The sequence below is a fragment of the Somniosus microcephalus genome, unplaced genomic scaffold, assembly GCF_052327205.1.
Source record: "Somniosus microcephalus isolate GS21.2 unplaced genomic scaffold, FLI_Smic_1.0 unresolved_chr4, whole genome shotgun sequence".
NCBI lineage: Eukaryota > Metazoa > Chordata > Chondrichthyes > Squaliformes > Somniosidae > Somniosus > Somniosus microcephalus.
This window is the reverse complement of record NW_028225182.1, coordinates 35570066-35588103: the sequence shown is the minus strand read 5'-3', so window position 1 is coordinate 35588103 and position 18038 is coordinate 35570066. Positions and strand designations below refer to the sequence as shown.

Sequence of the window (18038 nt, the reverse complement as noted above, 5' to 3'; positions counted from 1 at the left end):
AATTTCTACCCAATCACAGAACTCATGGAGTTATTGCCAGGAGGGCCTATTACAATTTGGTCAATCACCCACACCTGAAAGAGTCGCACAAGGGCACATTTTGATGGGCACCATTAATACAGTAGTCATCCACTTTGGATCGAAAAAGGATAGATCAGCGTACTTTCCCAATGGTGAAAAGCTCGGGATTTAGAAAGTTAAGGGGTGATTTGATTGAAGTTTTCAAGATATTAAGGGGAACCGATGGGGTACACAGAGACAAACTATTTCCGCTGGTTGGGAGTTCAGGACAAGGGGACGTGGCCTAAAAATTAGAGCCAGATCTTTCAGAAGTGAAGTTAGGAAACACTTCTACACACAAAGGGTGGGAAAGGTTTGGAACTCTCTTCCGCTAACAGCAGTTGTTGCTGGGTCAATTGTTAATTTGAAATCTGAGATTGATAGATTTTTGATACCCAAAGGTATTAAGGGATATGGGCCAAAGACAGGTATATGGAGTTAGGTCCCAGATCAGCCATGATCTCATTGAATGGGGCGACAGGCTCGAGGGGCTGAATGGCCTCCTCCTGTTCCCATGTTCCTATGTCTAATGTGTTTTTTTTAAAATTGAGCCATAAAATGACATGGGTTATCCCGGTGTCATCAACAGAGGAACGAATTTACACCTGGCCTCCCTCTTTAAGTTGGCACAACTAACAAAGGAACTCAAACACAGAATGTTCTTTCGACAAAACAACAGGAAACTCATAAAAGTAAATCATAATATTATTACTCGTGTCGATAAGACTCTCCATTCCCTGCGGTGCCCACCGGTTGCGGGAGGCCTCGAGTATACCGGTGGGCACTGCCCGCTCCCTATCCAGGGAGCCTGGCGCACAAACACTCGGAGTCCAATGAGTTTTCCAGTAGCTTCTACAAGTGGCTGGATCCGGACGGGATCATTGCCTCATTTTACCGGATCGGAAAGTTGGACCTTAATCAGTTGATATGTACTGTGGGACATTAGTTCGGACAGACTCTTTGTTCTTGTTAGTGGTGTCCTGTCCCTTGTGGGGAGGACCCCTTATAGATGATCAGTGTGGGCCTGAGCTTCACCCACTGCCCCTAACTCGTAGTCTGCAAAACAGGACAAGCTCCCCCGTCCCTGCTGATAACTAAAAGGACATCACGAGGGGGAAACAGTCGATCCAATTAAAACCCCAAAATAGTGGCAAAGTCACTCTAATGGCAATTGTCCTGTTTCATACAGTCTGATAAAGAGTGTGATGGTAAATGGAGACTGTCACACTGGAACAACAACACCAACTTGTCATCATATCGCACCTTTAATGCAGAAAAACATCCCAAGGTGCCAACGGTGGAGTGAAGGAAGGGGAGGATCCACAAATGGCCGAGCTGTGGGAACATGAAATCTGAGGGAGGTGGTTAATAGGCTCTGATCCTCTGAGGTTGGGATTTGGTACCTTGTTTGCGCAGAGCACAGGGAGCTTTACTGTGTATCTAACCCGTGCTCTACCTGCCCTGGGAGTGTTTGATGGGACAGTGCAGAGGGAGCTTCACTCTCCATCTAACCCGTGCTGTACCTGCCCTGGGAGTGTTTGATGGGACATTGTCAAGAGAGCTTTACTCTGTATCTAACTCATGCTGTATCTGCCATGGGAGAGTTTGATGCGACAGTCTAAAGGGAGCTTTACTCTGTATCTAACCTATGCTGTACCTGCCCTGGGAGTGTTTGATGGGACAGTTTAAAGGGAGCTTTACTCTGTATCTGACCTGTGCTGTACCTGTCCTGGGAGTATTTGATGGGACAGTGTAGAGGGAGCTTTACTCTGTATCTAACCGTGCTGTACCTGCCCTGGGAGTGTTTCATGGGACAGTGCAGAGGGAGCTTTACTCTGTATCTAACCCATGCTGTGCGTGTCCTGGGACTGTTTGAAGTGACAGTGTAGAGGGAGCGTTACTCTATATCTAACCCGTGCTGTACCTGCCCTGGGAGATTTTGACGTGACATTGTAAAGGGAGCTTTATTCTGTATCTAACCCGCGCTGTAGCTGCACTGGGAGTGCTTGATGGGACAGTGTAGAGGGAGCTTTACTCTGTATCTAACTCATGCTGTAACCTGTATCTGTTACATCGTTATATTATCACATTGTTAAATGGAACTACTTGTTACATTGTTATATGGAACTACTTTGGTTAGTGCATTTATACTGCTATGTGGCACACTGTGTCAGGCAGTGCACAGTGCAAGGTCGGACATCTTGTATCACTCCGCACCATGCGGCAGCAACATCATGAAAGCACTGATTAAAAGCTGTAAACCAGAAATGAGTTAAAAGTGTCTGTATTACATAGTAATAAAAACACAAGGGGACACAACAGTATCTAACTTATGCTGTACCTGCACTGGGAGTGATTGATGAGACAGTGTAGACGGAGCTTTACTCTGTATCTAACCCGTACTCTTGCTGCCCTGGGAGTGTTTGATGGGACAGCGTAGAGCGTGCTTTGCTTTCTATCTAACTCCCCACCCCACAGAGCCCTCTATTTCATTCTCCCTCATCTATGCTACCAGCCTCCTTTACAAATGAACAGGAGGAGTCCATTCAGGCCCTCGAGCCTGTTCTGCCATTCAATTCGATCGTGGTCAATCTGTATCTCAACTCCAAATATATCTGCTTCAACCACTCCATGTTCCACATTCTGTGTAAAGAATGTCCTCCTAAATTCTTAATTTGATCTGTTAATGGCCATCTTATATTCCTGCCCCTTTATCCTCACCATCTGGTTGCAGTGGTGCCTTGTTACACCGCCCAATGTTCAACTAAGCAAAGCATTCAACTCACGTAAATCAGACAAAAACGTGACAGAGTCAAAGGAGGAGACATTAGGACAGGTAAATGCCTGGACACTGATGTAGGTTTTAAGCAATGTATTAGGAGGAGAGGTTGAGGGATTTAGGGAGAGAATGTCTGAGCTGAGGTGCCAGATGTCTGAAGGCACGGCCACCAACAGGGGGTGATGGGAGGTGGGGTGGGCGAAGGATTTTGGGCGGGTGGGGGAAATGCACCAGAAGCCAGAGTGCAATGAAAAAGATAATTGATCATTTACCAATCCCCTCAGCACTGTTTGATTCCACTACCCACCCATGTGTGATGGTGGGTGGTAGGTTACATCACTATATTCAAAAAGGCAATTGTAACTAACCTTTAAGGGATGTTAAATGTGGAACAGAGCCAGCAGAGTGACAGTACCAGGCCAAGACACACCTACCGCCAGCGGACATGGAGCAAGATGGCCAATTAAGGAGATGCTGCTTTGGTCTAGTCTCTTGACCCCGATGCGGGACTGGAACCTTCTCACAGCGGACTCCTAGCTGGGTGTCTGTAACCCCATCTACTCGCTCTAGAAAGATGGCAGAAGCTCCCCATCGCTTTCATCCCTTTACAAAGGTCACAATATTACTGCAGAGAAGCTGGGATTGTTCTCCTTAGAGCAGAGAAGGTCAAGGGAGGGGTTCAAAATGGTAAGGGAGTTAATGAAAGTAAATAAGGAGAAACGGTTTCCACTGGCAGAAGGGTTAGTAAATAACGTCATTGACAAAAGAGCCAGAGATGAGGAGACTTCTAATATAAAGAAGAAGTTGTGATCTGGAACACGCTCCCTGAAAGGGCGGTGGAAGCAGATTCAATAGTGTCTTTCAAAAATGGGAATTGGATAAATACAAAGAGGTGAAAATGGCAGGGATATGGGGAAGAGCCGGGGGGAGTGGGACTAATTGGAGAGCTCTTTCAAAGAGCTAGCACAGGCGCGATGGGCCGAATGGCCTCTTTCTGTGCTGTATGATTCCAGTTGCCATCCTATTAAGGCCACAATCTAATTCCAGGTGCAAATGCCTACTTTCAACTACCCAAAACTGAGCGGTGCGTGGTGAAATTGTCAGTTAAATACAGGCCTCCAAAACTGGTCTAGTGTCATTTAGACAACTTAGTTCAAACCACCATGACAGTGTATTTAAAAACCAGTTCAACACCAAAGACTGCAACTCAACCAAGTGACATTTCAATTTCATTGAAGCATTTTTTGACAAATAAAGCAGCTCATTTGAGGGAGAGGATTCAGTTGTGTTTCCTGGACAGTAGGAAGTCCACCAGAGAGGCGGAGATCAGGACCTCAGCTGCCAACGTCACAGCCGCAACCAGAAGCAGCTCAGAACCCACATCACCTGCGGAGAACGAGAAGCCAATATGGAGTCAGGAGTCACCTCGATAAGAACTCGGAACATCCTCACGAGTCCCAACAGCTTCACTATCCACCGAATGAACCACGTCCAGATCTACATCCAGAACGATCAGAGGTCCAAGTGAGGCCTCACTCTCCCACACAGGCTCAGACTCTGCAACAATTAGTTCCATCCAGTTACAAAACATCCTTCTTCACCCTCAACACCCAACACCACCACAACATTCCAAGCTCAGATGGGACCTCCCTCCTGCACCTGGAGTGTGGTCTTCCTCCAGATCGCAATCTCTGGGCTCTGCAGTTGCCCCCATCACAACAGGCACAAACCTCATTGGATCCTTCCAGCAGGGACAGGCCCAACTCGTTCACCGGGTCCATCTAAACAAGGAAGCAAGCCATCGGTCAGAATGCATCCATACGCCAAAAAGAAAGAGGTCCACCATTCGGGGGTAGATTTCTCGCACCGGTTGGCTGGCTTCTGGAAGGAACAGGCTTTGTTGACTGAATCTGTCCTTTGATCTGCTGCAGCTACTCTCAGGTGGCAACTGATGAAGATCTGCAGGAGACACATCCAGGAGTTACTCAGCGTCAACGCTCACCGTCTTACCTTCCAACATCTGGCCAACTCTTACCAGGTCCCTGGCATCCTCAAAGAAGCGGAACGCATCCAGGTTGAACCAGAGCTTGTCCCGGTGATCTCGCGGCGACACAAAAGGCGAAAGGGAGTTTTCGCCTCGGCTGTGTCGACAGGCAACTGGAAAGAGGGTGGGAAAGAGCTGCCCGATTGCCTGCCTCTCTTCCGCGGCCACGTTCGCGCCCGGGTGGCCCTGGATATGGAGTACGCGGAATCCACTGGCACGCTTGAGGCCTTCCGCGACCGGTGGGCGCCGCGGAGAATGGAGTGCATCATCACCCCCGGCAACCAAATTTTAATTTGATTTGTTAAGGTTCCTTTCAAATTTATGTTAATTTACAGACCTTATCGTTTGCGACCCTTTAAAAAGGGAGCACATGGTTGACTTTTAATAGGCCGTTGCCTATGATAAAGAAAGAGGCAGAGATTGGGTTGACCTTCTCCAAAACCATCAATAGAAAGACATTGGGCGATGTCATCAACCAAAAACCAAACCAAAGTGCCCCCATTGGTTGGAGAGCTTTGGGAACCATCGGCCCAAAGTCGCCTGTAAAAGAAAGAAATAAAGACTTGTATTTATATAGCGCCTTTCACAACCTCAGGACATCCCAAAGCGCTTTACAGCCAATGAGGTACTTTTTGGAGCGCAGTCACTATTGTAATGTCGGAAAGAAAGCAGCAATTTGCGCACAGCAAGCTCCCACAAACAGCAACGTGATAATGACCAGATCATCTGTTTTTAGTGATGTTGATTGAGGGATAAATATTTGCCAGGACACCTGGGGATAACTCCCCTGCTCTTCTACGAAATAGTGGCCATGGGATCTTTTACGCCCGTCTGAGAGGGAAGACGGGGCCTCAGTTTAGCATTGCGGCCGAAAGACGGCACCTCCGACAGTGCAGCACTCCCTCAGTCCTGCCCTGGGGTGTCAGCCTAGATTATTATGCTCGAGTCTCTGGAGTGGGACTTAAATCCACAACCGTCTGAGTCAGAGGCAAGGGTGAGTTTGGGATCGATACAGGGTTATGGAGAGAGCAGGGCAGTGGGATTAGTTTGGGATTGATACAGGGCTATGGGGAGAGAGCGGGGCAGTGGGATTAGTTTGGGATTGATACAGGGCTATGGGGAGAGAGCAGGGCAGTGGTGTCGTGTCCGTGTGTAGATAAAGGCACTGAAGACAGGAGTTGGTTCATAGGTATTTACTAAGCAAGTCTGGGGGGTGGTCTAAAGAATATACACAATACACAGGTTTATATAGCCCAAGTGGCAATTACTGGCATTACGCACACCTGGGGCTCTTAAAGGCACATACACCACCATTGCTCTTAAAGGCACATACACCACAATTCCTCCCCTTCTAGCTAACTAGTACATCATATTTTAAGTAATTATTAATTAAATGTTATATGCAAAATAAGATACATTGCTGTATTAATTAATTATAAGTTAGTCTCTCAGGAGGCTTCCTGACTCGGTCCGGATAACGCCTCGGGGGTGTAGTAGTTTCTGGTGGTGTAGTAGGTTCTTCTGGCAAGGCTGATTCGGCTTGAATGCCAGTGTCGGGTTCATCGGGTTCCAGTCTCACCGGATCGGAGGTAGATATGGGTATATCTACTTCATCGTTAGATGTATAGAGTGGTGGTGTAGGTTGTCCCTTTTCGGATGACTTGATGATTTGGTCAGCATGGCGTCTTATTATGCTTTCTCCGATGTCCACGGTATACATCAGTGGTCCTAGTCGTGTGCAGATCGTTCCAGGCTGCCATTTCTCGGTACGGTAGTCCCGGGCCAAAACCGGTTGGCCTATCTGGAACGTCCTAGTTGGCTTTTCATTCATGCCCTGAAACTGCCGGTTCTCCACGTCCCTTCGGATGTTGGGCTTGACCAAATCCAGCCGGCATCTTAGGTTTCTATTGTAGAACATCATGGCGGGAGTTTGGTTAGTAACCATATGTGTTGCATTCCTATATGCAAATAAGAAGTTATCCACCTTGTGCTGAAGTTTTATGTCTTCATTACTCATGGCCTTTATGGCCTTCTTGAAGGTCTGGACAAACCTTTCAGCCAATCCATTGGTGGCGGGATGGTATGGGGCGGACGTGTAGTGCTTTACCCCATTGTTCTTTAAGAACTTTCTGAATTCTTCGGACACAAATTGCGGTCCATTATCAGAACATATCTGTTCCGGCAGCCCATTCCTGGCAAATATGGTCCTTAATACTGTGATGGTTTTTTCCGTGGTGGTGGAGGACATCTTTATTACCTCCGGCCGCTTGGAGTGTGCATCAACTGCGATTAGAAACATTGAGTCCATAAATGGACCAGCAAAGTCGATGTGCACCCTTTGCCAGGGAGATGAGGGCCACTCCCATGGATGTAGAGGGGCTTGTGGTGGAGCGTTTTGGACCTTCTGGCATCCTAGGCAGCTCTTGGTCATTTCTTCGATGTCTCCATCGATACCTGGCCACCATACAAACGCCCTAGCTAGGTTCTTCATTTTCACTCCACCCAGATGCCCCTCGTGAAGCTCCTTTAGCACTTTATCCTGGAGTTTGGGTGGAATCACCACTCTGGATCCACACATCAAGGTTCCTCGGCACACTGACAGCTGTTCCCTTCTTTGCGAGAATGCTGGCAACAGTGGCTCGCCATGTGCTGGCCATCCCTTCGCTGTTAAATCGTAGACCCGTGAGAGAGTAGGGTCATTTCTTGTCTCCCTTTCAATGGCAGAATTTGTCACCGGTAGACATTCCACTATGGTAGAGTGGAATATCTCTACTGGGTCTACTGTAGGTGCCTCTTCTATCGTTGGCAACGGTAGGTGCGATAAACCGTCAGCATTCCCATGCTGTTTTGACCCTTTGTATTCAATGTTGTATTGGTGTGCCCCTAGAAAAAGGGACCACCTCTGTAGTCTTTGTGCCGTCATAATGGGGACACCTTTTTTAGGGTTGAATATGGAGATGAGGGGTTGATGGTCAGTCAGCAAGGTAAATTTTTGTCCGTGTAGGTAATGGTTGAATTTCTTCACTCCCCATACCAGGCTGAGTGCTTCCCTGTCTATTTGGGCATAGTTACGCTCAGCTGAGTTTAATGAGCGTGACGCAAAAGCTATCGGCCGTTCTGAGCCATCAGGGAATCTATGGGATAATACCGCTCCTATGCCGTAAGGGGATGCATCGCACGCCAGTCTGATTGGTAGTGATGGGTTGTAATGAGCCAAAACTTTCTCGGATGTGATTAAGTCTTTACATTTATGGAAGGCACGTTTACAGTCTTCGTTCCATTTCCAAATCACTCCTGTCTGTAGAAGATCATTAAGAGGGTGTAGAATAGTTGATAAGTTCGGTAAAAATTTATGATAGTAATTTATTAATCCCAGGAATGACCTTAATTGTGAAACATTTTCCGGTGCTGGGGCTTTTATAACTGCTTCAATTTTTTCAGGTGACTTATGCAACCCTTCCTTATTAATTATGTGGCCACAATATGATATCTGATTTTGGAAAAATTCGCACTTGGGGCGATTTGCTCGTAGGCCCCGTTCTTTCAGCCTAGTGAGCACCTGCTCCAAATTGGCAAGGTGCTCGTTGTCGTTTTCTCCTGTTATAAGGATGTCGTCTAGGTAGCATTGAGTCCCCGGAATCCCTTGCAGGACTTGCTCCATAGCTCTTTGCCAGATAGCTGGAGCTGATGCTACTCCAAAAACCAGTCGATTGTACTGGTACAGGCCTTTGTGTGTGTTTATTGTGAGATACTTTTTAGAGGTCTCATCAACCTCCATCTGTAGATATGCCTGTGCCAAGTCAATTTTTGTGAAACGTTTCCCTCCGGATAGTGAGGCGAAAATATCTTCTATCCTCGGAAGAGGATACTGTACCGTGTGAAGGACCGGGTTTACAGTCACCTTAAAGTCCCCACAGATGCGAATTTTTCTCTGTTCCTCAGAGTTATTTTTCAATGCTTTTTTCATGACTGGAACGATGGGTGTTGCCCATTCGCTCCAATCTACTTTGGATAATACGCCTGCCTTTTCCAAATTCTCCAGCTCTGCCTCGACTGCCGGACGTATTGCGTATGGCACCGGTCTTGCCTTAAAAAATTTGGGAATTGCTGCATCTTCCACTTTTATTGAGGCGGTGATGCCTTTCAAGGTTCCTAGTTTCTCTTGAAACACTTCTTTGGCGTTGGCCAAGATGTCTTTTAATCGTTCAGGTATGCTGTCATCATTGTTTTTTTCCTTACTGGTCACCGTCAGTGCCTGAATGGAGTGCCAGTCTAAACGTATCTTCCTTATCCATTCACGTCCCAACAACGGTGGACCACCATCTTGTAGAATGTATAAATACAACTTTTGTATTTCTTTGCCGTTGTATACCACAGGCACCCTTATTTTTCCTTTGGGGTAGACTTTCTGCCCCGTATATGTTTTTAAGATAATGGATGTGTCTTTTAGAGGTATATGCGAAAATAGCCTCTCGTAATCTCGTCGATTTATCACGGTTAGAGCTGATCCTGTATCTAGCTCCATTTTAACTGGGGACCCTGCTATTGTGAGGGTAACCCAAATGGTTTGGTAATCTTCATTGGCAATTACATTGTGTAATTTGAGAGAGCTTAGTCTCTTGTTCCCAGAGTCGCTATCACTCTTCTGGTCTTTGGAGCTACTGTCCGTCATCATTTGTACCTTTCTGTGCTTTTCCTTATTGATTCTTTTCCCGTTAGTGGATTTTTTATTTTCAGATCGGCATACACGTGGAATGTGTCCTATCTTTCCGCATCGCTTGCATGCTTTTTCTTTGAACCAGCAATCCCTCTGGTCATGGTTGGATCTGCCGCATCGATAACATCTCTCGAAACCCCGTGTCATTTCATGGGTGCCGAAGTCCTGTGGCCTTTGCTTTATCTTTGCCACTCCTATTGCACTGAAAGCCTTGTCCAGTGTTAAATCTTTTCTAGAAGATACCTTCTTTTGTGTTTCTACACTTAGGGGATCGCAGATGAATTTGTCTTGCAGAGAATCTGCCAGTCCTGCCTCGAATTGGCAGTGTAGGGTATCAACAATCTCTTCAAAATTCTTGTCCATCGGTTCGGCTGGAGTGATTAAGTTGCGTAACAGCTTGTATGTTTCTGCGCCCATTAGATCCAGAAGAACTGAAGCTTTTTTTTCATCTTCTATTCCATTTGCGGTGCAAAACACCTCCACTCTTTCTACATATGTGGTCCAATCCTCTATCTTGTTATCAAAAACATCAATATTGCCAAAGTTAGGCTCTGTTTCGTTATCAAAAGCATCAATATTGCCAGACTTAGGCATTTCAAAAAAAAGATATGGTGCTTCCCGTGCTTTTTTTCTCTCTGTAGCAACGATACAGCATGGTGGCATAGTGGTTAGCACTGTTGCCTCACAGCGCCAGGGACCCGGGTTCGAATCCGGCCTCGGGTGACTGTCTGTGTGGAGTTTGCACATTCTCCCCGTGTTTGCGTGGGTTTCCTCCGGGTGCTCCGGTTTCCTCCCACAGTCCAAAGATGTGCGGGTTAGGTTGATTGGCTATGATAAAATTGACCATTAGTGTTAGGGGGATTAAATACATGGGGTTACGGGGATAGGGTGGGATATGTGTTGGTGTAGGGGTTACGGGGATCGGGTGGGATATGTGTCGGTGCAGGCTCGATGGGCCGAAATGGCCTCTATCTGCACTGTGAGGTTTCTGTGATTTCTGTGATTCTGTGATATGGCGCTTCCCCGCCGCTGCTACCGATAACAACGCTGTTTTACTGTGGTTTCCGTTTATTCACTGTTGGAGACTCGTTCCCGACGGAGGTCTAAATGCTGACCTGCTTGCCGCGCCGGCCGTCTCCCGAGTGCACCCTCCCAGTCCGTTATTGCTTGCCTCCGATTTCGCTGCTTGTCTCAGCTGTAGAGCCCACCGCTGGAGCCCCAGCCTGACGCCCAGGAAGGATTAGCGCAGTACCTGCCACCAGCTTGGCCAGCTGGTGAAACCACAGTTTCTATTACTTCCTTGAGTCTTCTGGACGCTGGAGGAATCGATGTCCTTGAGTGCTGCCGAATTGCAGGTAAGTCCGTTTCCACTTCGTCGCCACTGTAGTGTCCGTGTGTAGATAAAGACACTGAAGACAGGAGTTGGTTCATAGGTATTTACTAAGCAAGTCTGGGGGGTGGTCTAAAGGATATACACAATACACAGGCTTATATAGCCCAAGTGGCAATTACTGGCATTACGCACACCTGGGGCTCTTAAAGGCACATACACCACCATTGCTCTTAAAGGCACATACACCACAAGTGGGATTAGTTTGGGATTGATCCAGGGCTTTGGGGAGAGAGTGGGGCAGTGGAATTAGTTTGGGATTGATACAGGGCTGTGGAGAGAGAGCGGGGCAGTGGGATTAGTTTGGGATTGATACAGGGCTATGGGGACCATGTGGGGCAGTCAGGTTAGTTTGGGATTGATACAGGGCTATGGGGAGAGAGCGGGGCAGTGGGATTAGTTTGGAGATTGATACAGGGCTATTCGGGTAGAGCGGGCCAGTGGGATTAGTTTGGGATTGATACAGGGCTATGGAGAGAGAGCGGGGCAGTGGGGTTAGTTTGGCATTTATACAGGGCTATGGGAAGAGAGTAGATCAGTGGGATTAGTTTTGGACAGTGACGGCTGATTTACCATTTTGGACAGGTGTGGCCTACACTGCCTAACCAAGCCAGCTTGTTCCCATGGCAATGGGGCCTTGGCACAGTCCTCCCAGCAATCTGCCTGACACTTTTTGCGTAGTCTTTGTGATGAAATGCCAACAAAAAAGACAGGGCTGAAGTGGGAACTGCCTGACCATCGTGAGCCGAACGCTCAGCCGCTGAGTCGAGGACATGACTACGACCCCTGCACTGGAAGTCTCGGAGAGGCAGGTTTGGATTGCTGCATCGGAGAGAGAGAGCTGGCACTGATTTGATGGGCTGAACGGCCTCCCGCTGCGCTGCGAACCTCGGGGGTTCAGAGACACCTGAGCCAACAAACTCATCTGATTGGCGGTCCGACAGAAAACCGCTCCCACCGCACGTGCTCAAAAGTTTCTACCCCCATCGCAGGCAGAAGAGTCTCTGATCTTCAAATGTAATTCACTGCCTGAAGTGTTGTGAGGCATTTTAACGTGGTAAGGAACCATATAATTGCAGATGTTATCAATAAACCGGAAACCTGCCCCAACAGTAGATCATCTTAAAGGTGTCAGCCGGTAGCACACTTGCCTCTGAGTCAGAAGGTCGAGGGTTCAAGTCCCACTCCAGAGACTTGAGCCCATAATCCAGGCTGACACTCCCAGTGCAATGCTGAGGGAGTGCTGCACTGTCAGAGGTGCCATCTTTTGGGTGAAACGTTAAACCGAGGTCCCATCTGCCCTCTTAGGTGAATGTAAAAGATCCTACGGCTGCTAGTGGAAGAAGAGCAGGAGGAGTTCTCCCCAGTGTCCTGGGGACAATATTTATCCCTCAATCAACATCACTAAATACAGATTATCTGGTCATTTTCACATTGCTGTTTTTGGAAGCTTGCAAATTGGCTGCTGCGTTTCCCACATTACGACAGTGACTCCATTTCAAAAGTACTTCATTGGCTGTAAAGCGCTTTAGGACATCCTGAGGCCTCCAGCCCTACAACACCCCCGTCTCCGAGATATCTGCACTTCTCCAATTCTGCCCTCTGGAGGATCCCAGATTTCAATCGCTCCACCGTTGGCGGCCTTGTCTTCAGCTGCCTGGGCCCCGAGCTCTGGAATTCCCTCCCTAAACCTCTCCAGCGCTCCATGCTCCTTAATACCTCCCTCTTTGACCAAGCTTTTGGTTATCTGCCCAAATATCTCCTTATGTGGCTTGGTGTCAAATTTTAATTGAAAGCACTTCTGGGACATTTCAGTACGTTGAAGGGGCGACATAAATGTAAGTGGTTAAGTATTGACAACAGTCCTACTGCAGATTTCAGCCAGCATTCACTGACCAGGGTCGGCCACGAGAGATACAAAAGTGTGCTCGTTAAGTTTGTGTGGATTCTAGCCCCACCTGATGTTGGAGATCCAGTACGGCAACTCAATCCCACTTGGGGACCTAGTATGTTGGTTAGACATAATTATTTTTTATTGTAGGTCCCACACTCACGTCAGAGATGTTTAGAAAGAACAATCTTTTATTTATACAGCACCATACCACGTTCAGGATGTCCCACCAACACCTTAAACATTCACTCCCTCCACCACTGGCGCACACTGGCTGCAGTGTGTACCATCTACAAGATGCACTGCAGCAACTCACCAAGGCTTCTTCGGCAGCATCTCCCAAATCCATGGCCTCTACCAGCTAGAAGGACAAGGGCAGCAGGCGCATGGGAACACCAGCACCTCCAAGTTCCCCTCCAAGTCTCACACCATCCTGACTTGGAAATATATCGCCGTCCCTTCATATAGTCGCTGGGTCAAAATACTACAACTCCCTGCCCAACTGCAGCTGGACTAGAAAGCAGCTCACCACCACCACCACCACCACCACCTTCAAGCCTAACTAGGCATGGGCAATAAATGCAGGTCTTGGCAGTGACACCCACATCCCATGAACAAATTAAAAAATGCACTTCATAACCAATGAATTACTTCTGAAATGTAGTCACTGTTGTCAGAAACATGGCAGCCCATCAAGAGCCAACAAACAGCAATGTGATAATGGCCAGATCATCTTATGATGTTGGCTGATGGATAACAATTGGTCAGAGGGAAGAACTCCCCTGCTCTTCTTCCAAAAAGTGCCACAGGATCTTTTACATCCACCCGAGGGGCCAGAAGTGGCCTCGGTTTAACTTCTCATCCGAAAGATGGCACCTCCGACAGTGCAGCACTGGGAGTGTCAGCCTGGCTTTTGTACTCAAGCTTTCTATAGTGGGATTTGAACCTACGACCTTCCGACTCAGGCTAGAGCGCTGTCCACTGAGCCACGGCCAAGACCAAAAGCCATTTAAGGGGCCTTCAGAGATGCAATTCCTCAGGTCACTAATCCTGCAGGTTAACAAGCCATCGACAGCACAGAAACAGGCTATTCAGTCCAACTAGTCCATGCTCCACACGAGCCTCCTCCCACCCAAACAGCATATCCTTCCTCCCTCATGCTTAGAGCTCCCCCTTAAATGCAGCTACACCATTCGCCTCAACCACTCCGTGATAGCGAGATCCACATTCTCACCACTCTCTGGGCAAAGAAGTTTCTCCTGCATTCACCATTGGAGTCATTAGTTAGTTACTACCTTGTAGTTACAGGCCCCGAGTTCTGGTCTTGCCCCCAAGTGGAAACATCTCTATCGAACCCAGTCATAATTTTAAACACCCTCAGCCTTCTCTTTCCTAGAGAAGGCAACCCAAACAGGTCAATCTTTCCTAATAAGCCAAATCTCAGTTCTGGCATCATCCTAGTAAATGTTTTTTGCACCCTCGCGAGTGCCGCTATCATTTTTAGAATATGGACATCTACCCCATGTAGACTTATTATCCCAGTCAGTTATAGAGGACTAAAGAACCTCCACTTCTAGTAATAAACTAATCCCAGCATTAAAATTTCCAGGAACGTTGCAATTTCATGGGCTCAATAATCAGTCCCACTAACCTCACTCCACAAGAGCCCCACAAACCTCCTTAACAAGGGACAAACAGCAGGCCAAGATAACTCGCTCCAGGCAAACACTTCCAAGTTGCTGTTAATAAACTAGTGAAATGGGGCAGATACCCCAGTAGCCCGATATCTGGTGAAAAGATTAAATACACTCAGCAGGCATGCCACTGGGTCAAGAATCATTAATGGAAGTAAATAAATATGGAAAACTTCCCATATTCAGAATGCAAATCCCCAGCCTTAAATCAATGACCAAATGTAAGCAATAACCATGACAGATTTGCTAATTTCACCACTTTATTAATCACAAGTTGTTGCGCAGGGTTTGCTTGTGTTTCCTGTACAGGAACAAGGCGATCAACGAAGCAGAGATCAGAGAGACAGCAGTCACAGTCAGGGCCACCATCAGGACCACCTCAGACTCCGCACCTAAACAGCAATGAGAAACCAACAGTGAGTGAAGGAAATACTGAGGGGGAAATGGAAACTAGCAGTCGGCCAACTCACCACCTGGAGACCTCTCCGCCATCCGTTGCTCAACCTCATTAAGGGACTCAGTTGCCAGGTCTGTCACATCAGTGTCCAGAATGACCAGGGGTCCAAGTGAGGCCTCACCCTCCCACTTCAATTCAGCATCACTCCCTGCAATATCAAACATTCCAGTTAGAGAGAGGGTAAAGGGCAACCTCCAACATCTAGAGAATCAATGTCCTACCAGCGTCAGGTACAACATCCCTCCTTCCTCTGGAATCAAATCCAAACTCCCTTGTGGCACTGCAGTTGCCCAAGTGACAACAGGCACAAACGTCATTGTTGGATACTTCCAATGGAGCCCAGCTAAACAAGAGAATCAGTTTCACAATCAGGTTGGGCATCACTTCCCCACACAACACATCCCTGAGGGAGAGAGGGGGCACTTACACATTCTGCATCTTCTGGAAAGTACAAGCTTTGCTCATGGAATCTCTCCGATCCACTGCAGCAACCTTCAGGTGACAGGAGATGAAAATCTGAGGGACACAGTCAACACAAGTCATTATATAGTGACTCCCTCCCAACTTGGGAACTCAATGAACAGGTGGATTCAGGGGACAAGTAGCAGAATGGATAGCAAGCTGGCTAGAAACAGAGAAAAGTGGTTAATGTTAGTGATTCATGGGAGTACACAGGATATACAGCAGAGGGATTTCAGGGGAAACTTCTTTACCCAGAGTGGTGAGAATATGGAACTCGCTACCACAGGGAGTGGTTGAGGCAAATAGTGTAGATACATTTAAGGGGAAGCTAGATAAATACATCAGGGAGAAAGGAATAGAAGGATATGTTGGAGTTAGATGAAGAGGGGTGGGAGGACACTCGTGTGGAGCACAAGCCAGTTATGCAGAATGGCTGTAAATACTTTGCAATGGTCGGCTTCCTCTTACCAAGGAACGGTCATCTCCAAAGAAGCGGAACGCATCCAGGTCAAAGTGGAGCTTGTCCAGCTCACGCTCGTCTCTTGGCAACACGAAGGTTGAGAAGGAGTCCTCAGCTTTGCTGTCCAGGAGGCAACTGAAGAAATAATTTTTAAAAAAAGGGACATTGAGTGAATCAAGAGAAGCCATTGAGACAGGACTAGCTGGAGAAAGCAGAGCGCTCCTTACCCATTGTAGTCAATGATGCTGTATCTCGGGGTGGAGTCCGTGTCTGGGCTTAACGTAGCGACACAGCGATCAATGTAGAGCTTCAGGGGCATGTGGTTGGTCATTGAAACAGAGGCCTCAATGTGAATGAGGTCACCCAGGTAGTAGACAGTCGAGGTGCGCTCTGTGAGCCAGTCATCTGAAGTACAAGAGGGACAAGGGTTGGAGACTGGGTACAACTGCCAGTGGGTGACTACAGGAAGTCATTCCCCATCCACCCATCACATACCGTTCATTAGGCGCAGAGAGAATGACAGAAGCCCCTCTCCAGACTTGGTGGAGCTGAACGGGATCCAGGTGGGCTTGATCGGGTCACTGCTCACATTGCCCTTCCTGGAAAGACAATGGAGCCATTTTAGGACAAGGTCAGAGAACTACACCAGCTGTAGACGTTATTCGCGACAGTGTAAAGAATCTTACCTAAAATAGTGGCACTCAATGGGAACGACAGCTCCATTAGTTCTCACAATGACAGATCCATGGGCCTTGGGGGTGTGGTTCAGGTGGGTGGCATAGACCAGGAAATCTCCAGACATCTGAAAGACATCAGGTTCAGAAATGGACAACATTCTACTCAGGTGGTTGGAAGTTGTGCAGCCTCAGCAGCTAAAGCAAGGAGGGGGATTGCAAGCACAAGACAATTAAACAGAATAAAGACTCAATGAAAGGACAGCTTCACTTCAATAAAAAGGAGCCACAGGTTGATAATTTAGAGCAATGAAAAGAACAAGATTAAGTCCTCATTTAATCACAGCTCCTCTGTATGAGAGACAGAGACAAAAACTGAATATTGTAGATAACTGAACCATTAAACTGAATCCCCAGGGACCTGAAAATCCACAAGACAAGATGTATGGAAGGAAAAGTTTGAAGAACTAAGTGAAGGCTCAAGGCCAATAGGGCTGAGATCACAAGGTTGGAGACTCAGGAAGACCAGTTAAAGCCAAGGACAATGCATAATTCAACACAAGTCTGAGGATTTAAAAGCAGGAGACAGTAATCTCCTCAACATCAATGACATTTCACCAAAGGTAGGAATAAAGAGTTGGGTCTAATCCATACTCCAAGCTTAGAGCAAGAGTTGAGGAATCACATTACCTTCACTCTGCTGCCACACTCATGCAGCCCATAATCAAAGAGGACGGTGTGGTTCTGAGAGTAGATCCCAGTTGGCCGACAACCTGCCGTCCCCAGGGTCAGGTCAGCAGCTTTAATCAGGTGCCTGGTTCCAAATAAATCCAGCTGTACCCTGACCAGCAGGTTGTGCTCTCCACACCGCACCCTCACAGTCTGCAGTGGAGACACACTGCGCCCCTCAGACACACTGAAACCGGAGCCAAAGGGAGACCCAGGAGAAGGGACTCTCTGAGGCCCAGGGGTGGCTTTTACTCTTCTCCATGGAAACCTCTGGCCCCCAAACTGTTGCCAAATATCAGAGGAACAAACAGCTCCAACTAACACCAGCACTGGGAGCAAACCCCTCACTACAAAATCCCCCATGATACTAAACAACTCAACTATCCCTGCACCCATCAACAAGCACCTTTTATACACACAACCTGCAGTCACATTGAGCCAATTAACCCCAAGCTCCACAATTTCTACCCAATGCCAGAACTCATGTATTTATTGCCAGGAGGGCCTATTGTAATTCGACCAATCGGAGTGACTCTTTTGATTGGGTGGTTACACCAATCAACTGTACACTTTTATGTGTGGGTGATTAACCAGTTAGTCTGTAAATAAATAAAACTTTAAAGGAACCTGAACAAACTAATTTCAAATTTGGTTGCTCTTTTTGATTAAAGCAATTGACTG

General features: G+C 47.4%; 1 protein-coding gene across 1 annotated transcript; it reads right to left on the bottom strand.

Annotated features, from left to right (window-relative positions):
• Positions 1 to 4118: 4118 nt before the first annotated feature.
• LOC147090513 (zona pellucida sperm-binding protein 3-like) lies at positions 4119 to 17767 on the bottom strand. Its single transcript, XM_085977037.1, has 10 exons — positions 17319 to 17767; positions 16641 to 16756; positions 16450 to 16553; positions 16182 to 16359; positions 6768 to 6778; positions 4875 to 4984; positions 4704 to 4798; positions 4472 to 4618; positions 4292 to 4398; positions 4119 to 4225 (listed from the first exon to the last, which is right to left on the bottom strand). The coding sequence occupies exons 1-10, from the start codon at positions 17751 to 17753 to the stop codon at positions 4119 to 4121; spliced, it is 1410 nt and encodes a 469-aa protein (XP_085833163.1). The 5' UTR covers positions 17754 to 17767.
• Between the last annotated feature and the right edge of the window lie 271 nt (positions 17768 to 18038).

What these genes read in the sequence shown, in the direction of transcription:
- LOC147090513 (XM_085977037.1), bottom strand. Translation starts at nt 17,753, where the DNA reads ATGGGTGCAGGGATAGTTGAGTTGTTTAGTATCATGGGGGATTTTGTA. An exon ending in ATTGAGTGCCACTATTTTAG is followed by an intron (nt 16,554 to 16,640) that starts GTAAGATTCTTT and finishes TTGTCTTTCCAG; the next exon opens with GAAGGGCAATGTGAGCAGTG. An exon ending in TTGAGGATGCCAGGGACCTG is followed by an intron (nt 4,799 to 4,874) that starts GTAAGAGTTGGC and finishes TGTCTCCTGCAG; the next exon opens with ATCTTCATCAGTTGCCACCT.